At 35.7% G+C, this 27,402-nt stretch overlaps 1 protein-coding gene across 5 annotated transcripts in view; it reads left to right on the top strand.

The window, feature by feature from the left end:
- The window catches only part of ELP3 (elongator acetyltransferase complex subunit 3), a 111,167-nt gene that overhangs the window by 20,523 nt on the left and 63,242 nt on the right, over nucleotides 1-27,402 (top strand). For all 5 annotated transcript variants that reach the window (XM_085574329.1, XM_085574326.1, XM_085574325.1 and 2 more), the window contains 3 exons: nucleotides 1,581-1,644; nucleotides 5,079-5,147; nucleotides 10,348-10,502. In XM_085574329.1, coding sequence (XP_085430455.1) covers nucleotides 1,581-1,644; nucleotides 5,079-5,147; nucleotides 10,348-10,502 — 288 coding nt within the window. The remainder of the gene's footprint in view (nucleotides 1-1,580; nucleotides 1,645-5,078; nucleotides 5,148-10,347; nucleotides 10,503-27,402) is intronic.

Here is a 27,402-nt window from a genome sequence, read left to right as displayed (position 1 = left end):
CAATTAAAGCAAATTAAATTTAAAACGAAATAAAATTAAAGCAAATTAAAATTAAAGTTAATTAAAATTAAAATGAAAAGCATTTAAATTGAATTATAATGATTAAAATTAAAATGAATTTAAATTGAATTATGACTTCAAATTAAAATGAATTTAAATTAATGCTAATTAAAACTAATGCGAATTAAAATTAAAGCGAATTAAAATTAAAGTGAATTAAAATTAAATTACAATGAATTAAAATTAAAATGAAAATGCATTTAAACTGAATTATAATGAATTAAAATTAAAATGAATTTAAATTAATGCTAATTAAAATTAATGCTTATTAAAATTAAAGCGAATTAAAATTAAACTACAATGAATTAAAATTAAAATGAAAATGCATTTAAATTGAATTATAATGAATTAAAATTAAAATGAATTTAAATTGAATTATGACTTCAAATTAAAATGAATTTAAATTAATGCAAATTAAAATTAAAGCGAATTAAAATTAAAGTGAATTAAAATTAAAGTGAATTAAAATTGAATTATAATGAATTAAAATTAAAGTGAATTTAAAATAAAGCGAATTAAAATTAAAGCGAATTAAAATTAAAGCAAATTAAAATTAAATTATAATTAATTAAAATTAAAATGAAAATGCATTTAAATTGAATTATGATTAAAATTAAATTGAATTTAAATTGAATTAGGACTTCAAATTAAAATGAATTTAAATTAATGCTTATTAAAATTAAAGCGAATTAAAATTAAAGTGAATTAAAATTAAAGCGAATTAAAATTAAATTATAATGAATTAAAATTAAAATGAAAATGCATTTAAATTGAATTATAATGAATTAAAATTAAAATGAATTTAAATTGAATTATGGTGACTTCAAATTAAAATGAATTTAAATTAATGCTAATTAAAATCAAAGCGAATTAAAATCAAAGCGAATTAAAATTAAATTATAATGAATTAAAATTAAAATGCATTTAAATTGCATTATAATGAATTAAAATTAAAATGAATTTCAATTGAATTATGATGACTTCAAATTAAAATTAATTTAAATTAATGCTAATTAAAATTAAAGTGAATTAAAATTAAAGTGAATTAAAATTAAATTATAATGAATTAAAATTAAAATAAATTTAAATTGAATTATGACTTCAAATTAAAATTAATTTAAATTAATGCTAATTAAAATTAAAGCAAATTAAAATTAAATTACAATGAATTAAAATTAAAATGAAAATGCATTTAAATTGAATTATAATGAATTAGAATTAAAATGAATTTAAATTGAATTACGACTTCAAATTAAAATGAATTTAAATTAATGCTAATTAAAATTAAAGCGAATTAAAATTAAATTAAAATGAATTAAAATTAAAATGAATTTAAATGAATTTAAATTGAAATATAATGACTTCATATCGAAAGGAATTTATATGAATGTGAATTAAATTTGAAATTAAAGCAAATTAAATTTAAATTTAAATTTAAATTTAAATTTAAAATTAAACGAATGTTAGGAATTCCGTGTTTGGCTGCAATTTGCATATCATTTGCATATTTCCCTCCTCAGGTACTGCCCGGGGGGGCCGGACTCGGATTTCGAATATTCCGCCCAGTCCTACACCGGCTACGAGGTAAAAAATCCCCATTTTCTGCTTTTTTACCCAAATTCCCATTTTTCTCTCCACCCAAATTCACGTTTTTTTAAGGAAAAAAATTGAATTTAATTTTAATTTTTTTAAATGACATGAATCCCCTTTGAAATGCTCAAAAATTCAATAAATTCCTTTTGATATTCAATGATAAATTGAATTTTTTTTCGATTTTCTCCCCGTTTTTGTTGTTGGTTTTAAGCAAAAAAATTCAAATTTGAAAGAATTTTTTTTCTGTTTTAACTCAATTCTTGAAATCTTGAAAGAAAATGGGGAAAAAATTAAAAAATCCCAAATAAATTTTAAAAAAATGCTCAAAAATCTCCATTAAAAGTAAAATTAATGGGTTTCCCTTGATGGAAAAAATGAGATTTTTAATTTTTAATGGTGATAATTCAATAAATAAATAATACTTTTTGAATTCTAATAAGTCAATAAATAAACAATAATTTAAAAATTATAATAATTCAATATTTAAGTAATAATTCTTACTTATAAAAATTCAATAAATAAATAGTAATTTTAAAATTATCACAATTAATGTTTTTAACTATAAAAATTCAATAAATAAATAATTTTTAAATTATTATAATTCAATAATTAAAATTTTTATTTATAATAATTCAATAAATAAACAATAATTTTTAATTTATAATAATTCAATAAATAGTAAATTTTAATTGAAAAATTTCAAGAAATAAAAATTTTTAATTATAACAATTCAAAAAATAAATATTAATTTTAAAATTATAGTAATTCAATAAATAAATAATTGTAATGGTAATAATCCAATAAATAATGATTGTTAATCATAATAATTGAATAAATAAATAATAATTTTAATTTTAATGAATCAATAAATAATAATTTAAAAAATCTACTAATTCAATAAACAATTCATATTTTTATTTATAATAATTGAATAAATAATTTTTTATAATAAATTAATAATAAGTAATATTAAAGTATAATAATCCAATAAATAAATAATAATTTTAAATTATAATAATTCAATAATTTAGTAATTAGTTTTAGTTCTAATAGTTCAATAAATATATAATATTTTTAATTATAATAATCCAATAAATAAAGAATATTTTTTAATTATAATAATTCAATAAATAGTAATTTTAATTACAATAGTTCGCTAAATAATTAATAATGTTTAATTATAACAATTCAATAAATAGATAATAATTTTTAAATTGTAATAATTTAACAAATAAATAATAATTATTAATGATAACAATTCAATAAATTATTAATATTTAATGATAATAATTCAATAAATAAATAATAATTTTTAATGATAATAATCCAATAAATAAATAATTATTATTAATTCTAATAATTCAGTACATAAATAATAGTTTTAAAATTCTAATAATTCAATAAGTAATTAATAATTTTTAATTATAATAATTGGATAAATAAATGATAAAGTTTTTAATTTAATTTAATTTTTTTAATTTTTAAAAGAGTTTGAGGAGCCAAATTCCTGTTCAAAATTTCAATTTTTAAAGCACAGGTTTGGAAGTTTTTAAATATTAAACAAAAAAATCGATTTATTTTGTGTGTTTGAAATTCTCAGCGTAATAAAAATCGGATTTCGTTATTTTTGACTAGAAAAAATGATGATAAATTGAATTTTTGGGTATTTTTAAAATTTTTATTTTGTGGGTTTAAAATTCTCAATATGTTTAAAGTCAGATTTTGGTATTATTAAGTGGGGAAAAATCGATAATAAATTGAATTTTTGGTTTATTTTTTTTGCAATTTTTATATTTTGGGCTTTGGTTCTATCAGGATTTGAAATTCTCAGCGTGATAAAAATCAGATTTTGTTATTTTTAGTGGTAAAAATCGATAATAAATTGAATTTTTGGTTTATTTTTTAATATTTTTCTTTTGTGAGTTTGGGTCCATCAGGATTTGGTATTCTCAGTGTATTAAAAATTTCAATTTTGTTATTTTTAAGTGGGGAAAAACGATAATAAATTGAATTTTTGGTTTTTTTTTTTATAGTTTTGATACTTTGGGCTTTGGTTCTATCAGGATTTGAAATTCTCAGCGCGTTAAAAATCAGATTTTCTTATTTTTAACGGTAAAAATGGATAATAAATTGAATTTTTGGTTTATTTTTTAATATTTTTCTTTTGTGAGTTTGGGTCCATCAGGATTTGATATTTTCAGTGTATTAAAAATTTACATTTTGTTATTTTTAAGTGGGGAAAACGATAATAAATTGAATTTTTGGTTTATTTTTTTTTTAATTTTTATATTTTGGGTTTTGGGTCTATCAGGATTTGAAATTCTCAGCGTGTTAAAAATCAGATTTTGTTATTTTTAACCATAAAAATCGATAATAAATTGAATTTTTGGTTTATTTTTTTTACACTTTTGATACTTTGGGCTTTTGGTCCATCAGGATTTGAAATTCTCAGCATGATAAAAATCGAATTTTCTTATTTTTAAGTGGGGAAAAATGGGTAATAAATTGAATTTTTGTTTTTTTGTTTTTTTTTTAATTTTTTTATTTTGGGTTTTGGTTCTATCAGGATTTGAAATTCTAAGCGTGATAAAAATCAGATTTTCTTATTTTTAACAGTAAAACTGGGTAATAAATTGAATTTTTGGTTTTTTTTTTTTTACACTTTTTATTTTTTTTACACTTTTGATACTTTGAGCTTTGGTTCTATCAGGGTTTGGTATTCTCAGTGTGATAAAAATCGAATTTTGTTATTTTTAAGTGGGGAAAAATCGATAATAAATTGAATTTTTGGTTTATTTTTTTTACACTTTTGCTACTTTGGGCTTTGGTTCTATCAGGATTTGAAATTCTCAGCGTGATAAAAATCAGATTTTGTTATTTTTAACGGTAAAACTGGGTAATAAATTGAATTTTTGTCTTTTTTTTTTAATTTTTATATTTTGGGCTTTGGTTCTATCAGGATTTGAAATTCTCAGCGTGATAAAAATCGAATTTTGTTATTTTTAACGGTAAAAATGGGTAATAAATTGAATTTTTGGTTTATTTTTTTTTACACTTTTGATACTTTGTGCTTTGGTTCTATCAGGATTTGAAATTCTCAGCGTGCTAAAAATCAGATTTTCTTATTTTTAAGTGGGGAAAAATGGATAATAAATTGAATTTTTGTTTTTTTTTTTTTAATTTTTATATTTTGGGTTTTGGTTCTATCAGGATTTGAAATTCTCAGTGTATTAAAAATTTAAATTTTGTTATTTTTATGTGGGAAAAATCAATAATAAATTGAATTTTTGTTTATTTTTTTTTACACTTTTGATACTTTGTGCTTTGCTTCTATCAGGATTTGAAATTCTCAGCGTGTTAAAAATCGAATTTTGTTATTTTTAACGGTAAAACTGGATAATAAATTGAATTTTTGGTGTTTTTAGCCCACGTCCATGAGGGCGATCCGCGCTCGCTACGATCCCTTCCTGCAGACCCGGCAGCGCCTGGAGCAGGTACCTGCATTCGCTTCTTGGGAATGCCAAAAATCCCAAAAAATCAAATTATTCCCATTATTCCAATTATTCCCTGCGCTCCTGAGCCGCAAAAAATCCAATTTTTCCATCACCCGATTTCCAACTTTCCCTTCAAATCGGAATTTTCCACGTTCACCGCGGAATTCTGATTTTTATCGGGGGAAAAATGAATTTATTTGGGGTTTTTTTCTGAGTTTAGTTGGATTTTTTAAAAAAAAAAATTCGGATTTTTTTGTCTTTTTGAGGAGTTTTTTTTCTACGTAAATTAAATTAAATTCGGATTTTTTTTTGAGTCTTTTCTACAAAAATTAAATTGAATTCAAATTTTTTTTGTCTTTTGGAGGAGTTTTTTTTCTACGTAAATTAAATGAAATTCGGATTTTTTTTTTGAGTCTTTTCTACAAAAATTAAATTGAATTCAAATTTTTTTTGTCTTTTGGAGGAGTTTTTTTCCTACGCAAATTAAATTAAATTCGGATTTTTTTTTTGAGTCTTTTCCACAAAAATTAAATTGAATTCAGATTTTTTTTGTCTTTTTGAGGAGTTTTTTTCTACGTAAATTAAATTAAATTCGGATTTTTTTTTGAGTCTTTTCTACAAAAATTAAATCAAATTCGGATTTTTTTTTTGAGTCTTTTCTACAAAAATTAAATTAAATTCAGATTTTTTTTTGAGTCTTTTCTACAAAAATTAAATTGAATTCAGATTTTTTTTTGTCTTTTTGAGGAGTTTTTTTCCTACGCAAATTAAATTAAATTCGGATTTTTTTTTTGAGTCTTTTTACAAAAATTAAATTGAATTCAATTTTTTTTTGTCTTTTTGAGGAGTTTTCCTACGCAAATTAAATTAAATTCAGATTTTTTTTTGAGTCTTTTCTACAAAAATTAAATTAAATTCAGATTTTTTTTGTCTTTTTGAGGAGTTTTTTTCCTACGCAAATTAAATTAAATTCAGATTTTTTTTTTGAGTCTTTTCTACAAAAATTAAATTGAATTCAGATTCTTTTTTTGAGTCTTTTCTACAAAAATTAAATTAAATTCAGATTTTTTTTTGAGTCTTTCTACAAAAATTAAATTGAATTCAGATTTTTTTTTGTCTTTTTGAGGAGTTTTTTTTCTACGTAAATTAAATTAAATTCGGATTTTTTTTTTTGAGTCTTTCTACAAAAATTAAATTGAATTCAAATTTTTTTTGTCTTTTTGAGGAGTTTTTTCCTACACAAATTAAATTCAAAATTTTTTTGAGTTTTTTTCTACATGAATTAAAGGAAATTCAATTTATTTTTGTCTTTTTGAGGAATTGTTTCTATGTAGATTAAAAGAAATTAAAATAATATTAAAATTTTTTTTTTTGCCTTTTTGAGGCGTTTTTTCCTACACAAATTAAATTAAAATCAAATTTTTTTTGAGTTTATTTGGGGTTTTTTCTACATGAATTAAAGGAAATTCAATTTATTTTTGTCTTTTTTGAGGAATTTTTTCTATGTAGATTAAAAGAAATTAAAATAATATTAAAATAATGTTTTTTATCTTTTTGAGAACTTTTTTTCTACACGGATTAAAAGAAATTCAATTTTTTTTGAGGTTTTTTTTGAGGAGTTTTTTCTAAATGAATTAAAGGAAATTCAATTTTTTTTTATCGTTTTGAGGAGTTTTTTTCTACATAGATTAAAAGAAATTAAAATAATTTTTATTTTTGCCTTTTTAACTTGATTTGGAATAATTCTGATTTTTTGGGAAATCTTTCCACTCTTACGTAAAAAAAAAAATAAAGTTTTTTTTAACAAAATTATGACCAAAAAAAAATTTCCTCCCTGAAAAGCCACGGAAAAAAATCAAAAATCACCTAAAAAAAATTTAAAATGATGTTGAAATATTTGGGAATAACCCCAAAATGCTCCTAAAAAAAATTAAAAATAATGGGGAAATTTTGAGAATAACCCCAAAAAGCACCTAAAAAAAATTAAAATAATGGGAAATTTTTTGGGAATAACCCAAAAAAGCACCTAAAAAAATTTTAAATAATGGGGAAATTTTGGGAATAACCCTAAAAAAAATTAAAAATCGTGGAATTTTTGGGAATAATCCCAAAATGCACCTAAATAATTAAAAATAATGGGGAATTTTGGGAATAACCCTAAAAAAAATTGAAAATAATGGTGAATTTTTGGAGTAACCCCAAAACCCACCTAAAAAAGTTAAAAATAATGGGGAATTTTTTGGGAATAACCCTAAAAAAAAATTGAAAATAATGGTGAACTTTTGGGAATAACCCCAAAAAGCACCTAAAAAAAAGTAAAATAATTGGGAAATTTTGGGAATAACCCCAAAATTCACCTAAAAAACTTAAAAATAATGGGGAAATCTTGTGGCTGACCCCAAAAATCAGCCAAAAAAATGAAAAATAATGGGGAAATTTTGGGAATAACTCCAAAATTCACCTAAATAATTAAAAATAATGGGGAAATTTTGTGGCTGACCCCAAAAATCACCTAAAAAAATTAAAATAATGTTGAAATTTTTGGGAATAACCCCAAAAATCACCCAAAAAAATTCAAAATAATGGGGAAATTTTGGGAATAACTCCAAAACGGACTTAAAAAAAATTAATGTTGAAATTTTTGGTAATAACCCCAAAATCACCCAAAAAATTTAAAAATAATGGGGAATTTTTGGGAATAACCCTAAAAATAATTAAAAAATATGGGGAATTTTTGGGAATAACCCCAAAACCCACCTAAAAAAATTAAAAATAATGGGGAATTTTGGGAATAACCCTAAAAAAAATTAAAATAATGTTGAAATTTTTGGGAATAACCCCAAAACACACCTAAATAATTAAAAATAATGGGGAAATTTTGCAAACACACCTAAAAAAAATTAAAATAATGGGGAAATTTTGGGAATAACCCCAAAAATCACCCAAAAAAATGAAAAGTAATGGGGAAATTTTGGGAATAACCCCAAAATTCACCTAAAAACCTTAAGAATAATGGGGAAATTTTGGGAATAACCCCAAGAATCACCCCAAAAAATTCAAAATAATGGGGAAATTTTGGGAATAACCCCAAAAACCACCAAAAAAAAATTAAAATAATGTTGAAATTTTGGGAATAACCCCAAAAATCACCCAAAAAAATTCAAAATAATGTTGAAATTTTTGGGAATAACCCCAAAATTCACCTAAAAAAAAAAATTAAAATAATGTTGAAATTTTTGGGAATAACCCCAAAACACACCAAAAAAAATTAAAATAATGGGGAAATTTTGGGAATAACCCCAAAAATCAACAAAAAAAAAATAAAATAATGGGGAAATCTTGTGGCTGACCCCAAAAATCACCCAGAAAAATTAAAATAATGTTGAAATATTTGGGAATAACCCCAAAAATCACCCCAAAAAAATTCAAAATAATGTTGAAATTTTTGGGAATAACCCCAAAAACCACCTAAAAAAATTAAAAATAATGGTGAAACTTTGGGAGTAACCCTAAAAACCACCAAAAAAAAATTAAAATAATGTTGAAATTTTTGGGAATAACCCCAAAACACACCAAAAAAAATTAAAATAATGGGGAAATTTTGGGAATAACCCCAAAACACACCCAAAAAACTTAAAAATAATGGTGAAATTTTGGGAATAACTCCAAAATTCACCTAAATAATTAAAAATAATGGGGAATTTTTGGGAATAACCCCAAAAATCACCAAAAAAAAAATTAAAATAATGGGAAAAATGTGGGAATAACCCCAAAAATCACCTAAAAAAAATGAAAAATAATGGGGAAATTTTGGGAATAACCCCAAAAATCACCAAAAAAAATTCAAAATAATGGGGAAATTTTGGGAATAACCCCCAAAACCACCAAAATAATTAAAAATAATGGGGAAATTTTTGGGAATAACCCCAAAACGCACCTAAAAAAAATGAAAAATAATGGGGAAATTTCGGGAATAACCCCAAAAATCACCTAAAAAAAAATTAAAATAATGGGAAATTTTGGGAATAACCCTAAAAAAATTAAAATAATGTTGAAATTTTTGGGAATAACCCCAAAACACACCAAAAAAAATTAACATAATGGGGAAATTTTGGGAATAACCCCAAAAATCACCCAAAAAAATTAAAATAATGGGGAAATCTTGTGGCTGACCCCAAAAACCACCTAAAAAAAATTAAAATAACGTTGAAATTTTTGGGAATAACCCCAAAATTCACCCCAAAAAATTCAAAATAACGTTGAAATTTTGGGAATAACCCTAAAACACACCTAAATAATTAAAAATAATGGGGAAATTTTGCAAACACACCTAAAAAAAATTAAAATAATGGCGAAATTTTGGGAATAACCCCAAAAATCACCCAAAGAAATGAAAAATAATGGGGAAATTTTGGGAATAACCCCAAAATTCACCTAAAAACCTTAAGAATAATGGGGAAATTTTGGGAATAACCCCAAGAATCACCCCAAAAAATTCAAAATAATGGGGAAATCTTGTGGCTGACCCCAAAAACCACCCAAAAAAATGAAAAATAATGGGGAAATCTTGTGGCTGACCCCAAAAACCACCTAAAAAAAATTAAAATAACATTGAAATTTTGGGAATAACCCCAAAATTCACCCAAATAATTAAAAATAATGGGGAATTTTTGGGAATAACCCCAAAAATCACCTAAAAAAAATTAAAATAATGGGGAAATCTTGTGGCTGACCCCAAAAACCACCTAAAAAAAATTAAAATAATGTTGAATTTTTTGGGAATAACCCCAAAAATCACCCAAAAAAATTAAAATAATGTTGAAATTTTTGGGAATAACCCCAAAATTCACCCCAAAAAATTCAAAATAACGGGGAAATTTTTGGGAATAACCCCAAAAATCTCCCCAAAAAATTCAAAATAACGTTGAAATTTTTGGGAATAACCCCAAAACACACCCAAAAAACTTAAAAATAATGGTGAAATTTTGGGAATAACTCCAAAATTCACCTAAATAATTAAAAATAATGGGGAAATTTTGCAAATAACCCTAAAAATCACCAAAAAAAAATCAAAATAATGGGAATTTTTTGGGAATAACCCCAAAAACCACCCAAAAAAAATGAAAATAACATTGAAATTTTTGTGACTAACCCCCAACATTCCTTTTTTTCCCGTCCGTCCGTCCGTCCGTCCGTCCAGCTGCGGCAGCTGGGCCACAGCGTGGACAAGGTGGAGCTGGTGGTGATGGGCGGCACCTTCCTGGCGCTGCCCGAGCCCTACCGCGACTCCTTCATCCGCGGCCTGCTCGACGCGCTCAGCGGCCACCGCTCCCACAGCGCCCGCGACGCCCTCAGGTGGGACACACACCATTCCCGGTGTTCCCGGGGATCCCGGTGTTCCCGGGGATCCCGGGGTTCCCATTATTCCCGGGGTTCCCTACCGGGACTCCTTCATCCGCGGCCTGCTCGACGCGCTCAGCGGCCACAGCTCTGCCAGCGCCCGCGACGCCCTCAGGTGGGACACGCGCCGCTCCCGGGGTTCCCGGTGTTCCCGGTCATCCCGGGAATCCCGCGCATCCCGGGGATCCCGTTCATCCCGGGGATCCCGCTCATCCCGGGGATCCCGCTCATCCCGGGGTTCCCGTTCCCACTGTTCCGTTCATCCCGCTGTTCCCATTCATCCCGCTGTTCCCGTTCCCGCTGTTCCTGTTCCCGCTGTTCCCGGTGTTCCCATTCTCAGTGTTCCCGGTATTCCCGTTCCTGGTGTTCCCGTTATTCCCGTTCCCATTGTTCCCGGTGTTCCCAGTGTTCCCGGTATTCCCGTTTCCATTATTCCCGTTATTCCCGTTCCCGCTGTTCCCGGTATTCCCGTTCCCGTTATTCCCGGTGTTCCCGTTCCCGCTGTTCCCAGTATTCCCAATATTCCCGTTTCCATTATTCCCAGTGTTCCCATTCCCACTGTTCCCGGTGTTCCCATTATTCCCGTTTCCGTTATTCCCGGTGTTCCCGTTCCCGCTGTTCCCGTTGTTCCCATTATTCCCGTTTCTGTTCCCATTCCCCATTCCGGTTCCCATTCCGGTTCCCATTCCCATTATTCCCGTTATTCCCGTTCCATTCCCGTTATCCCCGTTATTTCCATTCCCGTTCCCATTTCCATTCCTGTTCCTGTTCCTGTTCCCATTCCCGTTATTCCCATTCCCATTCCAGTTATTCCCGTTATTCCCGTTCCCATTATTCCCGTTATTCCCATTCCCATTATTCCCGTTATTCCCATTCCCGTTATTCCCATTCCCGTTATTCCCGTTATTCCCGTTCCCTCCGGCTGACCCGGAAAATCCCGATTTTTGGCGGATTTTGGCGGATTTTGGCGAATTTTGGCGGATTTTGGCGAATTTTGGCGAATTTTGGCGAATTTTGGTGAATTTTGGCGGATTTTGGCGAATTTTGGTGAATTGTGGCAGATTTTGGCGAATTTTGGCTGATTTTGGCGAATTTTGGCGGATTTTGGGTTCCTCGCTGGGGTTTGAGTCGCGCGCCGGAAAAGCGGGAAAAGGGAATTTTGGGATTTTTCCGGTGGTTTTGGCGTTCCGGGTTTATTTATTCTTGATTTATTTCTTTATTCGTTTATTCTTGATTCTTTTATTTATATTTTCTTTATTTCTTTCTTCTTTATTATTATTGCAGAAAAACCCCAAAAAAAATGAAATTTGGCGTTTTGGGGTCGTTGGGGGCGCGAGAACCTTTGGGGGGTTTGGGGTCGGCGCCGGCCTTGGGGGGCTCGGGAAATTTGGGACAAAAAATGGGATTTTTGGGCTGGAATACCCAAAAAATGGGATTTTAGGGCTGGAATACCAAAAAAAATGGGATTTTAGGGCTGGAACGGCCAAAAAATGGGATTTTAGGGCTGGAACGGCCAAAAAATGGGATTTTAGGGCTGGAATACCCCAAAAAAATGGGATTTTAGGGTTGGAATACCCAAAAAATGGGATTTTAGGGCTGGAATACCCAAAAAAAACGGGATTTTAGGGCTGGAATGGCCCAAAAAATGGGATTTTAGGGGTGGAACAGCCAAAAAATGGGATTTTAGGGCTGGAACGACCAAAAAATGGGATTTTAGGGCTGGAATACCCCAAAAAATGGGATTTTAGAGCTGGAACAGCCAAAAAATGGGATTTTAGGGCTGGAATACCCCAAAAAAATGGGATTTTAGGGTTGGAATACCCAAAAAATGGGATTTTAGGGCTGGAACGGCCAAAAAATGGGATTTTAGGGCTGGAATAACCAAAAAATGGGATTTTAGGGCTGGAATGGCCCAAAAAATGGGATTTTAGGGCTGGAATGGCCAAAAAATGGGATTTTAGAGCTCGAATGACCAAAAAATGGGATTTTAGGGCTGGAATACCCAAAAAAGGGGATTTTAGGGCTGGAATGGCCCAAAAAATGGGATTTTAGGGCTGGAATGGTGAAAAAAATGGGATTTTAGGTCTGGAATACCCAAAAAATGGGATTTTAGGGCTGGAATGGCCCAAAAAATGGGATTTTAGGGCTGGAATGGCCAAAAAATGGGATTTTAGGGCTGGAATGGCCAAAAATGGGATTTTAGGGCTGGAACAGCCAAAAAAGGGGATTTTAGAGCTGGAACGGCCAAAAAAATGCGATTTTAGGGCTGGAACGGCCAAAAAATGGGATTTTAGGGCTGGAATAGCCCAAAAAATGGGATTTTAGGGCTGGAATGGTCAAAAAATGGGATTTTAGGGGTGGAATGGCCAAAAAATGGGATTTTAGGGCTGGAATGACCCAAAAAATGGGATTTTAGGGTTGGAATACCCAAAAAATGGGATTTTAGGGCTGGAATACCCAAAAAAATGGGATTTTAGGGCTGGAATGACCAAAAAATGGGATTTTAGGGCTGGAATACCCCAAAAAAATGGGATTTTAGGGCTGGAATGGCCCAAAAAATGGGATTTTAGAGCTGGAATGGTGAAAAAAATGGGATTTTAGGGCTGGAATGGCCAAAAAATGGGATTTTAGGGCTGGAATGGCCCAAAAAATGGGATTTTAGAGCTGGAATGGTGAAAAAAATGGGATTTTAGAGCTGGAATGGCCAAAAAATGGGATTTTAGGGTTGGAATACCCAAAAAATGGGATTTTAGGGCTGGAATACCCAAAAAAATGGGATTTTAGAGCTGGAATGGTGAAAAAAATGGGATTTTAGGGCTGGAATGACCAAAAAATGGGATTTTAGGGCTGGAATGGCCCAAAAAATGGGATTTTTGATCTGGAATTACCAAAAAATGGGATTTTAGGATGGAATGGCCAAAAAATGGGATTTTAGGGCTGGAATACCCAAAAAATGGGATTTTAGGATGGAATGACCAAAAAATGGGATTTTAGGGCTGGAATAGCCAAAAAAGGGGATTTTAGGGCTGGAATAGCCAAAAAAGGGATTTTAGGGCTGGAATGGCCCAAAAATGGGATTTTAGGACAGGAATACCCCAAAAAAAGGGATTTTTGGAACCATAATCTCCAGTAAAAGTGATTTAATAATCATCATTTCCATCAGGAATTATTTTAGAACCATAATCTGCAATAAATTATTTTAGTTCCATAATCCCCAATAAAAGTGATTTTATAATTATCATTTCCAGCAGAATTGATTTTATAATTATAATCCCCAGTAAAAGTGATTTTATAATTATAATCCCCAATAAAAGTGATTTTATAATGATAATTTCAGGTAAAAGGGATTTTCCATCCAATCCTTTGTATCTCCCTTTTTCCTCTGGAGGGCACCAAACCCTTTCCTTCTTTATTTTTAATTTTAATTTTATTCTTATTTTTATTTTTATTTTTATTTTTATTTTTATTTTTATTTTTATTTTTATTTTTATTTTTATTTTTATTTTTATTTTATTCTTATTGGTATTTTTATTTTTATTCTTGTTCTTATTTTGATTTTGATTTTTATTTTTCTCTTTATTCTTGTTTCTATTTTTATTTTTATTTTTCTCTTTATTCTTGTTTTTATTTTTATTTTTATTTTTAATTTTAATTTTATTTTTATTTTATTCTTATTGTTATCTTTATTTTTATTTTTATTCTTGTTTTTATTTTTATTTTTATTTTATTCTTATTGGTATTTTTATTTTTATTTTTCTCTTCATTCTTGTTTCTATTTTTATTTTTATTTTTATTTTTATTTTTCTCTTCATTCTTGTTTTTATTTTTATTTTTATTTTTATTTTTCTCTTTATTCTTGTTTCTATTTTTATTTTTATTTTTATTTTCATTTTCTCTTTATTCTTGTTTCTACTTTTATTTTTATTTTTATTTTCATTTTTATTTTATTTTATATTTTATTGTATTTTATTGTATTTTAATTTTATTTATGTTACTTTATTTTATTTTACTTTATTTTATATTTTATTTTACTGTTTTTATTGTGTTTTAATTTAATTTAATTTAATTTAATTTTATTTTACTTTATTGTATTTTTATTGTATTTTATTGTATTTTATTTTATATTTTATTTTATTTTATTTTATTGTATTTTATTGTATTTTATTTTATTTATTTTATTTTATATTTTATTTTATATTTTATTTTATTTTTCGGTATTTTAATTTAATTATATATTTTTTTATTTTATTTATTATATTTTATTGTATTTTATTTTACTGTACTTTAATTTTACATTTTATTTTATTTTATACTTTATTTTATTTGATATTTTATTTTATTTTAATTTTATTTAATTGTATTTATTTTACTTTATGTTCTTTTACTTTATTTTATTTGATTTCACTTTATTTAATTTTACTGTATTTAATTTATTTTACTTTATTTATTTTATTTACTTTATTTTATTTTATTTTATTTTATTTTATAGTATTTTATTTTACTTTATTTATTTTATTTACTTTATTTTATTTACTTTATTTTATTTATTTTATTTATTTTATTTGCTGCCTCCCTCGTCTCCAGTGCTTTTACCGTCCCCACAATAATTTCCAATCTCCCCGACCTTCCCCTGCAGAAAACAATGGAAATCTTCCCACCAGGGAATTGAAAGGCCAAAATCCACATTTACAGCAGCCAAAACTTCACATTTTCCACACAAAACTCATCCTAAACACTTCTAAAATGATTTAAAACCCAATAAAATCAGCTAAAACACCTGCAGAAAAAAAATAAATATAAAAATTTAAATTTTATGTGGGGAAGGAGCTTCAGCCAGGTCGGTGCTGTTGGCCACCAACTCCCAAATCCCATCCTGGTCAATCCCTGGATTCTGGTGGATTTATTTAATGAGAAAATCATTAATTAATTTAGAATTTTACAGAAATTTAGATTTTTCACAGATTTTGTACAGAAATTGCTTCACGTGGGGAAGGACGTTCAGCCAGGTCGGTGCTGTTGGCCGAGAACTTTTGGTGACACCAACTCCCAAATCTCCCTGGTCAATCCCTGGATTCTGGAGGATTTATTTAATGAGAAAATCATTAATTAATTTTAATTTTTGTACAGAAATTTAGATTTTTCACAGATTTTAAATAGAAATTGTTTCATGTGGGGAAGGACGTTCAGCCAGGTCGGTGCTGTTGGCTGAGAACTTTTGGTGCCACCAGCTCCCAAATCCCATCCTGGTCAATCCCTGGATTCTGGTGGATTTATTTATTGGGAAAATCATTAATTAATTTTAGAATTTTACAGAAATTTAGATTTTTCACAGAGATTTTGTACAGAAATTGTTTCACATAGAAAAGGAGCTTCAGCCAGGTCGGTGCTGTTTGCTGAGACCTTCTTGGTGCCACCAACTCCCAAATCCCATCCTGGTCAATCCCTGGATTCTGGAGATTTTTATTTAATGGGAAAATCATTAATTAATTTAGATTTCATGCAGAAATTTAGATTTTTCACAGATTTTATATAGAAATTGTTTCACATAGAAAAGGAGCTTCAGCCAGGTCGGTGCTGTTGGCCGAGAACTTTTTGGTGCCACCAATTCCCAAATCCCATCCTGGTCAATCCCTGGATTCTGGAGGATTTATTTAATGGGAAAATCATTAATTAATTTTAATTTTTGTACAAAAATTTAGATTTTTCACAGAGATTTTATATAGAAATTGCTTCACGTGGGGAAGGGCGTTCAGCCAGGTCGGTGCTGTTGGCCGAGAACTTTTGGTGCCACCAACTCCCAAATCCCATTCCTGGTCAATCCCTGGATTCTGGAGATTTTTATTTAATAAGAAAATCATTAATTAATTTAGATTTTTACAGAAATTTAGATTTTTCACAGATTTTGTACAGAAATTGTTTCATATGGGGAAGGGCGTTCAGCCAGGTTGGTGCTGTTGGCTGAGAACTTTCGGTGCCACCAATTCCCAAATCCCATCCTGGTCAATCCCTGGATTCTGGAGGTTTTTATTTATTGGGAAAATCATTAATTAATTTAGATTTTTACAGAAATTTAGATTTTTCACAGAGATTTTAAATAGAAATTGTTTCACGTGGGGAAGGGCGTTCAGCCAGGTCGGTGCTGTTGGCCGAGAACTTTTGGTGCCACCAGCTCCCAAATCCCATCCTGGTCAATCCCTGGATTCTGGAGGATTTATTTAATGGGAAAATCATTAATTAATTTTAAGTTTTGTACAAAAATTTAGATTTTTCACAGAGATTTTATATAGAAATTGTTTCATATGGGGAAGGAGCTTCAGCCAGGTCGGTGCTGTTGGCTGAGAACTTTCGGTGCCACCAGCTCCCAAATCCCATCCTGCTCAATCCCTGGATTCTGGAGATTTTTATTTATTGGGAAAATCATTATTTAAATTTAGATTTTTACAGAAATTTAGATTTTTCACAGAGATTTTATATAGAAATTGTTTCACATGGGGAAGGAGCTTCAGCCATGTCGGTGCTGTTGGCCGAGAACTTTTTGGTGCCACCAACTCCCAAATCCCATCCTGGTCAATCCCTGAATTCTGGAGATTTTTATTTAATGGGAAAATCATTAATTAATTTAGATTTCATGCAGAAATTTAGATTTTTCACAGATTTTATATAGAAATTGTTTCACATAGAAAAGGAGCTTCAGCCAGGTCGGTGCTGTTGGCCGAGAACTTTTTGGTGCCACCAACTCCCAAATCCCATCCCTGGTCAATCCCTGGATTCTGGAGATTTTTATTTAATGAGAAAATCATTATTTTAATTTAAATTTTGTCCAGAAATTCCTTTTGGTTGTAAATGATCTTCACCCTGGAGTGCATCCCAGAATCCCAGCGTGGTTTGTGTCACAAAGGACTTAAATTCCCCCCCGCCGCCCCAGAAACCCCCAAATTTCCCCTTTTTTCACCCAAAAAATTCTGATTTTTTTTCCCTGCTCTGCCAAGCCCGACCCTCGGGCTCGTCCATCTGCTCCCTCCTGCCGAGGTAATTTTCCATTTTCTCCTCGTGATGCTTCACCTCCGTCGTCCCTCCGAGGCTCCGACAAATCCCATAAAAATGTGACAAAAAAGGAGCCGCATCCCGTCCCTCACCACATCAAGAAATTATCGCCCAAAACCCCCTAAAATTCTGATTTTCTTGCAGATAAACACGCGAACTCCTCGTTTTTTTACCAAGATTAACGGGGAAACTTCAGGTTTTTCACAGCTAAATAAATCCCCTGCTTTCACTATTTCTCCAGCAGCTCCGTTTTGAGGGGAAAAAACGATTTTTTTACACCATTCAGACAGAAATTTATGCTCGAGGGGTTTGAGAAATAGGCAGGCTGAGGAGTGGGTGAAGAATTGCAGAGCCAGAGGGGAAAATCTTTATTTTTTGTGTTTTTGTGAGAGCACTGAGACGTTTCAGCATCGCTCCCGAATTTCTGGGTGCTCCACTAGATAATCTCCCTTTTTTTTTATAATTATTAACAATTTCCCAATCTCTTCAGGCTGGATATTTTTCCCTCCCCCTGGAGAAAAGATGAGAAATTAATTTATTTCTTTATTTATTTTTTTTTTTTTTGCTGGGAGCTGCTCCAGTCAAGCGTGGAGTTGATTGCGGCAGCTTTGAGGACAATGAGAGCGGGAGAAAGTGTAAGGAAAAAAATGTCCAAAAAAAGGGGAAAAAAATGGAAAAAATGGGGATGTAAATGAGAATTTTTGCTGCTCCTCTCACCTGACCCGTGAGTCATGAGGGGTGATGGGCTCAGTGAGTCACCGGCAGCACGGAGCTGACTCCTGATGAGGGAGGAGAGATTTGGGGAGAAATCCGGGGAATTTGGGATCTGCAGCCCTGAGGGATTTGGGAGAAATCAGGGAAATTTGGGATCTGAATCCCTGCCAGATTTGGGGAGAAATCAGGGAAATTTGGGATCTGCATCCCTGCCAGATTTGGGGAGAAATGGGGGAAATTTGGGATCTGCATCCCTGCCAGATTTGGGGAGAAATCAGGGAAATTTGGGATCTGCATCCCTGCTGGATTTGGGGAGAAATCAGGGAAATTTGGGATCTGCATCCCTGCCGGATTTGGGGAGAATCAGGGAAATTTGGGATCTGCATCCCTGCCGGATTTGGGGAGAAATCCGGGAAATTTGGGATCTGCATCCCTGCCGGATTTGGGGGGAAATTTGGGATCTGCATCCCTGCCAGATTTGGGGACAAATCCAGGAAATTTGGGATCTGCATCCCTGCCAGATTTGGGGAGAAATCGGGAAATTTGGGATCTGCATCCCTGCCGGATTTGGGGAGAAATGGGGGAAATTTGGGATCTGCATCCCTGCCGGATTTGGGGAGAAATTGGGGAAATTTGGGATCTGCATCCCTGCCAGATTTGGGGAGAAATCCGGGGAATTTGGGATCTGCAGCCCTGCCGGATTTGGGGAGAAATGGGGAAATTTGGGATCTGCATCCCTGCCAGATTTGGGGAGAATTAGGGAAATTTGGGATCTGCATCCCTGCCGGATTTGGGGAGAAATCTGGGAAATTTGGGATCTGCAGCCCTGCCAGATTTGGGGAGAAATCAGGGAAATTTGGGATCTGCATCCCTGCCGGATTTGGGGAGAAATGGGGGAAATTTGGGATCTGCATCCCTGCCAGATTTGGGGAGAAATGGGGGAAATTTGGGATCTGCATCCCTGCCAGATTTGGGGAGAAATCTGGGAAATTTGGGATCTGCAGCCCTGCCAGATTTGGGGAGAAATGGGGGAAATTTGGGATCTGCATCCCTGCCAGATTTGGGGAAAAATTTGGGATCTGCAGCCCTGCCAGATTTGGGGGGAAATTTGGGATCTGCAGTTCTGCTAGATTTGGGGAGAATCAGGGAAATTTGGGATCTGCATCCCTGCCAGATTTGGGGAGAAATCAGGGAAATTTGGGATCTGCATCCCTGCCGGATTTGGGGAGAAATGGGGAAATTTGGGATCTGCATCCCTGCCAGATTTGGGGAGAAATCGGGGAAATTTGGGATCTGCATCCCTGCCGGATTTGGGGAGAAATTGGGGAAATTTGGGATCTGCATCCCTGCCGGATTTGGGGGGAAATTTGGGATCTGCATCCCTGCCGGATTTGGGGAGAAATTGGGGAAATTTGGGATCTGCATCCCTGCCGGATGTGGGAGAAATCAGGGAAATTTGGGACCTGCATCCCTGCCAGATTTGGGGAGAAATGGGGAAATTTGGGATCTGCATCCCTGCCGGATTTGGGAGAAATCAGGGAAATTTGGGATCTGCATCCCTGCCAGATTTGGGGGGAAATTTGGGATCTGCATCCCTGCCGGATTTGGGGACAAATCCAGGAAATTTGGGATCTGCATCCCTGCCAGATTTGGGGACAAATCCAGGAAATTTGGGATCTGCATCCCTGCTGGTTTTGGGGAGAAATCGGGAAATTTGGGATCTGCATCCCTGCCGGATTTGGGGAGAAATGGGGGAAATTTGGGATCTGCATCCCTGCCAGATTTGGGGAGAAATCCGGGGAATTTGGGATCTGCAGCCCTGCCGGATTTGGGGAGAAATCAGGGAAATTTGGGATCTGCAGCCCTGCCAGATTTGGGGAGAAATCAGGGAAATTTGGGATCTGCATCCCTGCCAGATTTGGGGAGAAATCAGGGAAATTTGGGATCTGCATCCCTGCCAGATTTGGGGAGAATCAGGGAAATTTGGGATCTGCATCCCTGCCAGATTTGGGGAGAATCAGGGAAATTTGGGATCTGCAGCCCTGCCGGATTTGGGGAGAATCAGGGAAATTTGGGATCTGCATCCCTGCCAGATTTGGGGAGAAATCAGGGAAATTTGGGATCTGCATCCCTGCCAGATTTGGGGAGAAATTGGGAAATTTGGGATCTGCAGCCCTGCCAGATTTGGGGAGAAATTTGGGATCTGCATCCCTGCCGGATTTGGGGAGAAATGGGGGAAATTTGGGATCTGCATCCCTGCCGGATTTGGGGAGAAATGGGGGAAATTTGGGACCTGCATCCCTGCCAGATTTGGGGAGAAATCCGGGGAATTTGGGATCTGCATCCCTGCCAGATTTGGGGAGAAATCAGGGAAATTTGGGATCTGCATCCCTGCCGGATTTGGGGAGAAATGGGGGAAATTTGGGATCTGCATCCCTGCCAGATTTGGGGAGAAATCAGGGAAATTTGGGATCTGCATCCCTGCCAGATTTGGGGAGAAATGGGGGAAATTTGGGATCTGCATCCCTGCCAGATTTGGGGAGAAATCCGGGGAATTTGGGATCTGCATCCCTGCCAGATTTGGGGAGAAATGGGGGAAATTTGGGATCTGCATCCCTGCCAGATTTGGGGAGAAATCAGGGAAATTTGGGATCTGCATCCCTGCTGGATTTGGGGGGAAATTTGGGATCTGCATCCCTGCCAGATTTGGGGAGAAATGGGGAAATTTGGGATCTGCATCCCTGCCGGATTTGGGGAGAAATGGGGGAAATTTGGGATCTGCATCCCTGCCGGATTTGGGAGAAATCAGGGAAATTTGGGATCTGCATCCCTGCCAGATTTGGGGGGAAATTTGGGATCTGCATCCCTGCCGGATTTGGGGACAAATCCAGGAAATTTGGGATCTGCATCCCTGCTGGTTTTGGGGAGAAATCGGGAAATTTGGGATCTGCATCCCTGCCGGATTTGGGGAGAAATGGGGGAAATTTGGGATCTGCATCCCTGCCGGATTTGGGGAGAAATTGGGGAAATTTGGGATCTGCATCCCTGCCAGATTTGGGGAGAAATCCGGGGAATTTGGGATCTGCAGCCCTGCCGGATTTGGGGAGAAATGGGGAAATTTGGGATCTGCATCCCTGCCAGATTTGGGGAGAATTAGGGAAATTTGGGATCTGCATCCCTGCCAGATTTGGGGAGAAATGGGGGAAATTTGGGATCTGCATCCCTGCCAGATTTGGGGAGAAATCTGGGAAATTTGGGATCTGCAGCCCTGCCAGATTTGGGGAGAAATCAGGGAAATTTGGGATCTGCATCCCTGCCAGATTTGGGGAGAAATGGAGGAAATTTGGGATCTGCAGCCCTGCCGGATTTGGGAGAAATGGGGGAAATTTGGGATCTGCATCCCTGCCGGATTTGGGGAGAAATTGGGGAAATTTGGGATCTGCATCCCTGCCGGATTTGGGCAGAAATGGGGAAATTTGGGATCTGCATCCCTGCCGGATTTGGGGATAAATCAGGGAAATTTGGGATCTGCATCCCTGCCAGATTTGGGGAGAAATCCGGGGAATTTGGGATCTGCATCCCTGAGCCAGCCTGGGAAGAGAAGGATCCAGGGAGAGCCCAGAGCCCCTCCAGGAGAAAATTTGGGATGAGGGATGGAGGGACAGGACCCAGGGAATGGAATTTGGGAATTTTTGGCTGTCAGGACTCGCTGGGATATTGGGAAGGAATTTTTGGCTGTCAGGACCAGGTGGGATATTGGGAAGGAATTTTTGGCTGTCAGGATATTGGGAAGGAATTTTTGGCTGTCAGGACCAGGTGGGATATTGGGAAGGAATTTTTGGTTTTTAGGGTGGGATATTGGGAAGGAATTTTTGGCTGTCAGGGTGGGATATTGGGAAGGAATTTTTGGCTGTCAGGGTGGGATATTGGGAAGGAATTTTTGGCTGTCAGGGTGGGATATTGGGAAGGAATTTTTGGCTGTCAGGGTGGGATATTGGGAAGGAATTTTTGGCTTTTAGGGCAGGCTGGGATATTGGGAAGGAATTTTTTGCTGTCAGGGCGGGATATTGGGAAGGAATTTTTTGCTGTCAGGGCGGGATATTGGGAAGGAATTTTTGGCTGTCAGGTGGGATATTGGGAAGGAATTTTTGGCTGTCAGGATATTGGGAAGGAATTTTTGGCTGTCAGGACCAGGTGGGATATTGGGAAGGAATTTTTGGCTGTCAGGGCCGGGTGGGATATTGGGAAGGAATTTTTGGCTGTCAGGGTGGGATATTGGGATGGAATTTTTGGCTGTCAGGATATTGGGAAGGAATTTTTGGCTGTCAGGATATTGGGAAGGAATTTTTGGCTGTCAGGATATTGGGAAGGAATTTTTGGTTGTCAGGGTGGGATATTGGGAAGGAATTTTTGGCTGTCAGGATATTGGGAAGGAATTTTTGGCTGTCAGGGTGGGATATTGGGAAGGAATTTTTGGCTGTCAGGATATTGGGAAGGAATTTTTGGCTTTTAGGACAGGCTGGGATATTGGGAAGGAATTTTTGGCTGTCAGGGTGGGATATTGGGAAGGAATTTTTGGCTGTCAGGATATTGGGAAGGAATTTTTGGCTGTCAGGATATTGGGAAGGAATTTTTGGCTGTCAGGGTGGGATATTGGGAAGGAATTTTTGGCTGTCAGGATATTGGGAAGGAATTTTTGGCTGTCAGGGCGGGATATTGGGAAGGAATTTTTGGCTGTCAGGATATTGGGAAGGAATTTTTGGCTGTCAGGGTGGGATATTGGGAATGAATTTTTGGCTGTCAGGATATTGGGAAGGAATTTTTGGCTGTCAGGATATTGGGAAGGAATTTTTGGCTGTCAGGGCGGGGTGCCTCTGGCACAGAATTCCCAGAGGATTCGTGGCTGCTCCTGCATCCCTGGAAGTGCCCGAGGCCAGCTTGGAGCATCCTGGGCTCGGGGCAGCTTTTGGGGTTGGAGGTGGATGAGCTCCCAGGTCCCTTCCCACCCAACCCAGGCTGGAATTTTGGGATTGTGAAGGTTCACCAACGCCGGAATTTGCTTTTCCAATATCGAGGAACCAACCCCCTTTTAAAAAACGCTGCTTTGTAGAGTTAAAATCTGTTCTGAACCAATCCAAATCAAACTTCTGCTCCCTGCAGGGCAGTCCGGGCGTGCTGCTGCTGCATTTTAACCAAAATTCGGCGTTTTTGCCCCGTTTTTTGGGTGCTGTGAAACCCGTGGGGTAGAAACGAGCTCCGTTCCTGCCTCCCACCGACCCCAGAGCGAGGTCAGAACAAACCCATCCCACCTCCTTGCTCCTGCAATTCCCCACCTCGTTCCTTTAATGGCTCTTAATTGCGCTTCCCGAGTGCTAATTACGACTGCAACAAAAAAAAACATCCCAAAAAAACCCCAAAAAACCCCAAAAATGGAGGCAGGCTTTGAGTCACCCCGCGGTGATTCACGCTGGGGCCGCCGCTCCCCTTGGCTCCACCTTGACCCAGGTGCTGCTTCCCCAGGCAGGGACAAATCCGTGGAATTTTGAGCAGGAAAAACCAATTTCAGCTCCTTTTTTTTTAATCATTTGACAGCCAGCTCCCGCCGTAACGAGCGGGTGAGTGACAGGGAGGATCTCCGAGCTCCAAATTGCAGCAATTTTGGGATGGGGGCCCTGGAGGAGGGAGCGGCGCTGGGAATCGCCCGGATCCATCCGAGCCCATCCCTCAAATCCCCCCGGACACCCCAGCGGAGAGAAGCGGCTCTTGTTGGAGAGCCAGAGCTCTGAGGGGAGAAAACCTGCCGAAAAATTCCCTTTTGTTCCCTGAAAACCTGTTTAAATTCCCTTTTGTTCCCTGAAAACCTGCCTAAATTCCCTTTTGTTCCCTGAAAACCTGACTAAATTCCCCTTTGTTCCCTGAAAACCTGCCGAAAAATTCCCTTTTGTTCCCTGAAAATCTGTTTAAATTCCCTTTTGTTCCCTGAAAACCTGTTTAAAGTCCCTTTGTTCCCAGAAAACCTGACTAAATTCCCCTTTGTTCCCTGAAAACCTGCCGAAAAATTCCCTTTTGTTCCCTGAAAACCTGTTTAAATTCCCTTTTGTTCCCTGAAAACCTGCCTAAATTCCCTTTTGTTCCCAGAAAACCTTCCCTAAATTCCCTTTTGTTCCCTGAAAACCTGTTTAAATTCCCTTTTGTTCCCTGAAAACCTGTTTAAATTCCCTTTTGTTCCCTGAAAACCTGCCTAAATTCCCTTTTGTTCCCAGAAAACCTGTTTAAATTCCCTTTTGTTCCCAGAGATTTGCAGCCCTTCCCAGAAAACCTGCCTAAAAATTCCCTTTTGTTCCCAGCAAACCTGCCTTAAAATTCCCTTTTGCTCCCAGAAAATCTGCCTAAATTCCCTTTTGTTCCCTGAAAACCTGTTTAAATTCCCTTTTGTTCCCAGAAAACCTGCCTAAATTCCCTTTTGTTCCCTGAAAACCTGACTCAATTCCCTTTTGTTCCCAGAAAACCTTTTTAAATTCCCTTTTGTTCCCAGAGATTTGCAGCCCTTCCCAGAAAACCTGCCGAAAAATTCCCTTTTGTTCCCTGAAAACCTGCCTAAAAATTCCCTTTTGTTTCCAGAAAACCTGCCTAAAAATTCCCTTTTGTTCCCAGAAAACCTGTTTAAATTCCCTTTTTTTCCCAGAAAACCTGACTCAATTCCCTTTTGTTCCCTGAAAACCTGCCTAAATTCCCTTTTGTTCCCTGAAAACCTGTTTAAATTCCCTTTTGTTCCCTGAAAACCTGTTTAAATTCCCTTTTGTTCCCAGAAAACCTGCCTAAATTCCCTTTTGTTCCCAGAAAACCTTCCCTAAATTCCCTTTTGTTCCCTGAAAACCTGTTTAAATTCCCTTTTTTTCCCAGAAAACCTGACTCAATTCCCTTTTGTTCCCTGAAAACCTGCCTAAATTCCCTTTTGTTCCCAGCAAACCTGCCTAAAAATTCCCTTTTGCTCCCAGAAAACCTGCCTAAAAATTCCCTTTTGTTCCCAGAAAACCTGCCTAAAAATTCCCTTTTTTTCCCAGAAAACCTGTTTAAATTCCCTTTTGTTCCCAGAAAACCTGCCTAAATTCCCTTTTGCTCCCAGAAAACCTTCCCTAAATTCCCTTTTTTTCCCAGAAAACCTGCCTAAATTCCCTTTTTTCCCAGCAAACCTTCCCTAAATTCCCTTTTTTTCCCAGCAAACCTTCCCTAAATTCCCTTTTGCTCCCCGAGCTCTGCAGCTGCCGATAATTCCCGAGGAACAGGCGGATTTTCCGTCGTGTCCAGCTTTGCCCGTGCCGAGGCTCCGATTTCCCGATTCCTCAGCCCTGGAATTGTCCAAGGCCGGGTGGGAGCAGCCTGGGGCGTCGAGGTTGGAATGGGATGAGCCCAAACATTCCATATTTACCATTTGCACGGTAAATATTTACTATTTTATTAAATATTTACTATTTGTCACCGTTCCCCCTTGGTAAATCTTGCGGGATTTAAGGAATTTTATCCCGAAGCTGCCTGCCTGGTGTGCTGCTCATTTCCTGCTGCACTTCCCAACTTTTACCTGCTGGAGTTCGATGTTATTGGGAAGCTGGCTAATTAAAAAAGTCATTTAATTTCATCAACTTCCCATCCTCTTTCCTTCCCCATCCAGGGATGGGATCCCTCATCCCGTTTTGCCTTTTCCAAGGGGAATTCCCAAGGGAATTTCATCTGTTCTCCATCAGTTTTCCATCAGTTTTCCTTCCCCATCCAAGGATGGGATCGCTCATCCCGTTTTGCCTTTTCCAAGGGGAATTCCCAAGGGAATTTCATCTGTTTTCCATCCTCATCCAGGGATGGGATCGCTCATCCCATTTTGCCTTTTCCAAGGGGAATTCCCAAGGGAATTTCATCAGTTTTCCATCCTCTTTCCTTCCCCATCCAGGGATGGGATTGCTCATCCTGTTCTGGCTTTTCCAAGGGGAATTCCCAAGGGAATTTCATCAGTTTTCCATCCTCTTTCCATCCTCATCCAGGGATGGGATTGCTCATCCCGTTTTGCCTTTTCCAAGGGGAATTCCCAAGGGAATTTCATCAGTTTTCCATCCTCTTTCCTTCCTCATCCAGGGATGGGATCGCTCATCCCGTTATCTCCCCTACCACACGGTTTTGCCTTTTCCAAGGGGAATTCCCAAGGGAATTTCATCCGTTTTCCATCAGTTTTCCATCCTCATCCAGAGATGGGATCGCTCATCCTGTTTTGCCTTTTCCAAGGGGAATTCCCGAGGGAATTTCATCATTTTTCCATCCTCTTTCCTTCCTCATGCAGAGATGGGATCGCTCATCCCATTTTGCCTTTTCCAAGGGGAATTCCCGAGGGAATTTCATCATTTTTCCATCCTCTTTCCTTCCTCATGCAGGGATGGGATCGCTCATCCCATTTTGCCTTTTCCAAGGGGAATTCCCGAGGGAATTTCATCATTTTTCCATCCTCTTTCCTTCCTCATGCAGGGATGGGATCGCTCATCCCATTTTGCCTTTTCCAAGGGGAATTCCCAAGGGAATTTCATCAGTTTTCCATCAATTTTCCATCCTCATCCAGGGATGGGATTGCTCATCCCGTTATCTCCCCTACCACACGGTTTTGGCTTTTCCAAGGGGAATTCCCAAGGGAATTTCATCATTTTTCCATCAATTTTCCATCCTCATCCAGAGATGGGATTGCTCATCCCATTTTGCCTTTTCCAAGGGGAATTCCCAAGGGAATTTCATCCGTTTTCCATCAGTTTTCCTTCCCCATCCAGGGATGGGATCTCTCATCCCGTTTTCCGCCCTACTGCAGCTCCTCCTCCATGGCAGATATCCAATTTTGGGAAGCCAAACCCACACGGTTTTGGCTTTTCCAAGGGGAATTCCCAAGGGAATTCCATCAGTTTTTCATCAGTTTTCCATCAGTTTTCCATCCTCTTTCCTTCCCCATCCAGGGATGGGATCCCTCATCCCGTTTTGCCTTTTCCAAGGGGAATTCCCAAGGGAATTTCATCCGTTTTCCATCAGTTTTCCATCCTCATCCAGGGATGGGATCGCTCATCCCGTTATC

The sequence above is a fragment of the Lonchura striata genome, chromosome 3 (genome assembly GCF_050655825.1).
Source record: "Lonchura striata isolate lonStrDom1 chromosome 3, ASM5065582v1, whole genome shotgun sequence".
In the NCBI taxonomy this organism is placed as follows: domain Eukaryota; kingdom Metazoa; phylum Chordata; class Aves; order Passeriformes; family Estrildidae; genus Lonchura; species Lonchura striata.
Note: the sequence above shows the minus strand (reverse complement) of the source record. Positions and strands in the feature narration are given on the sequence as shown.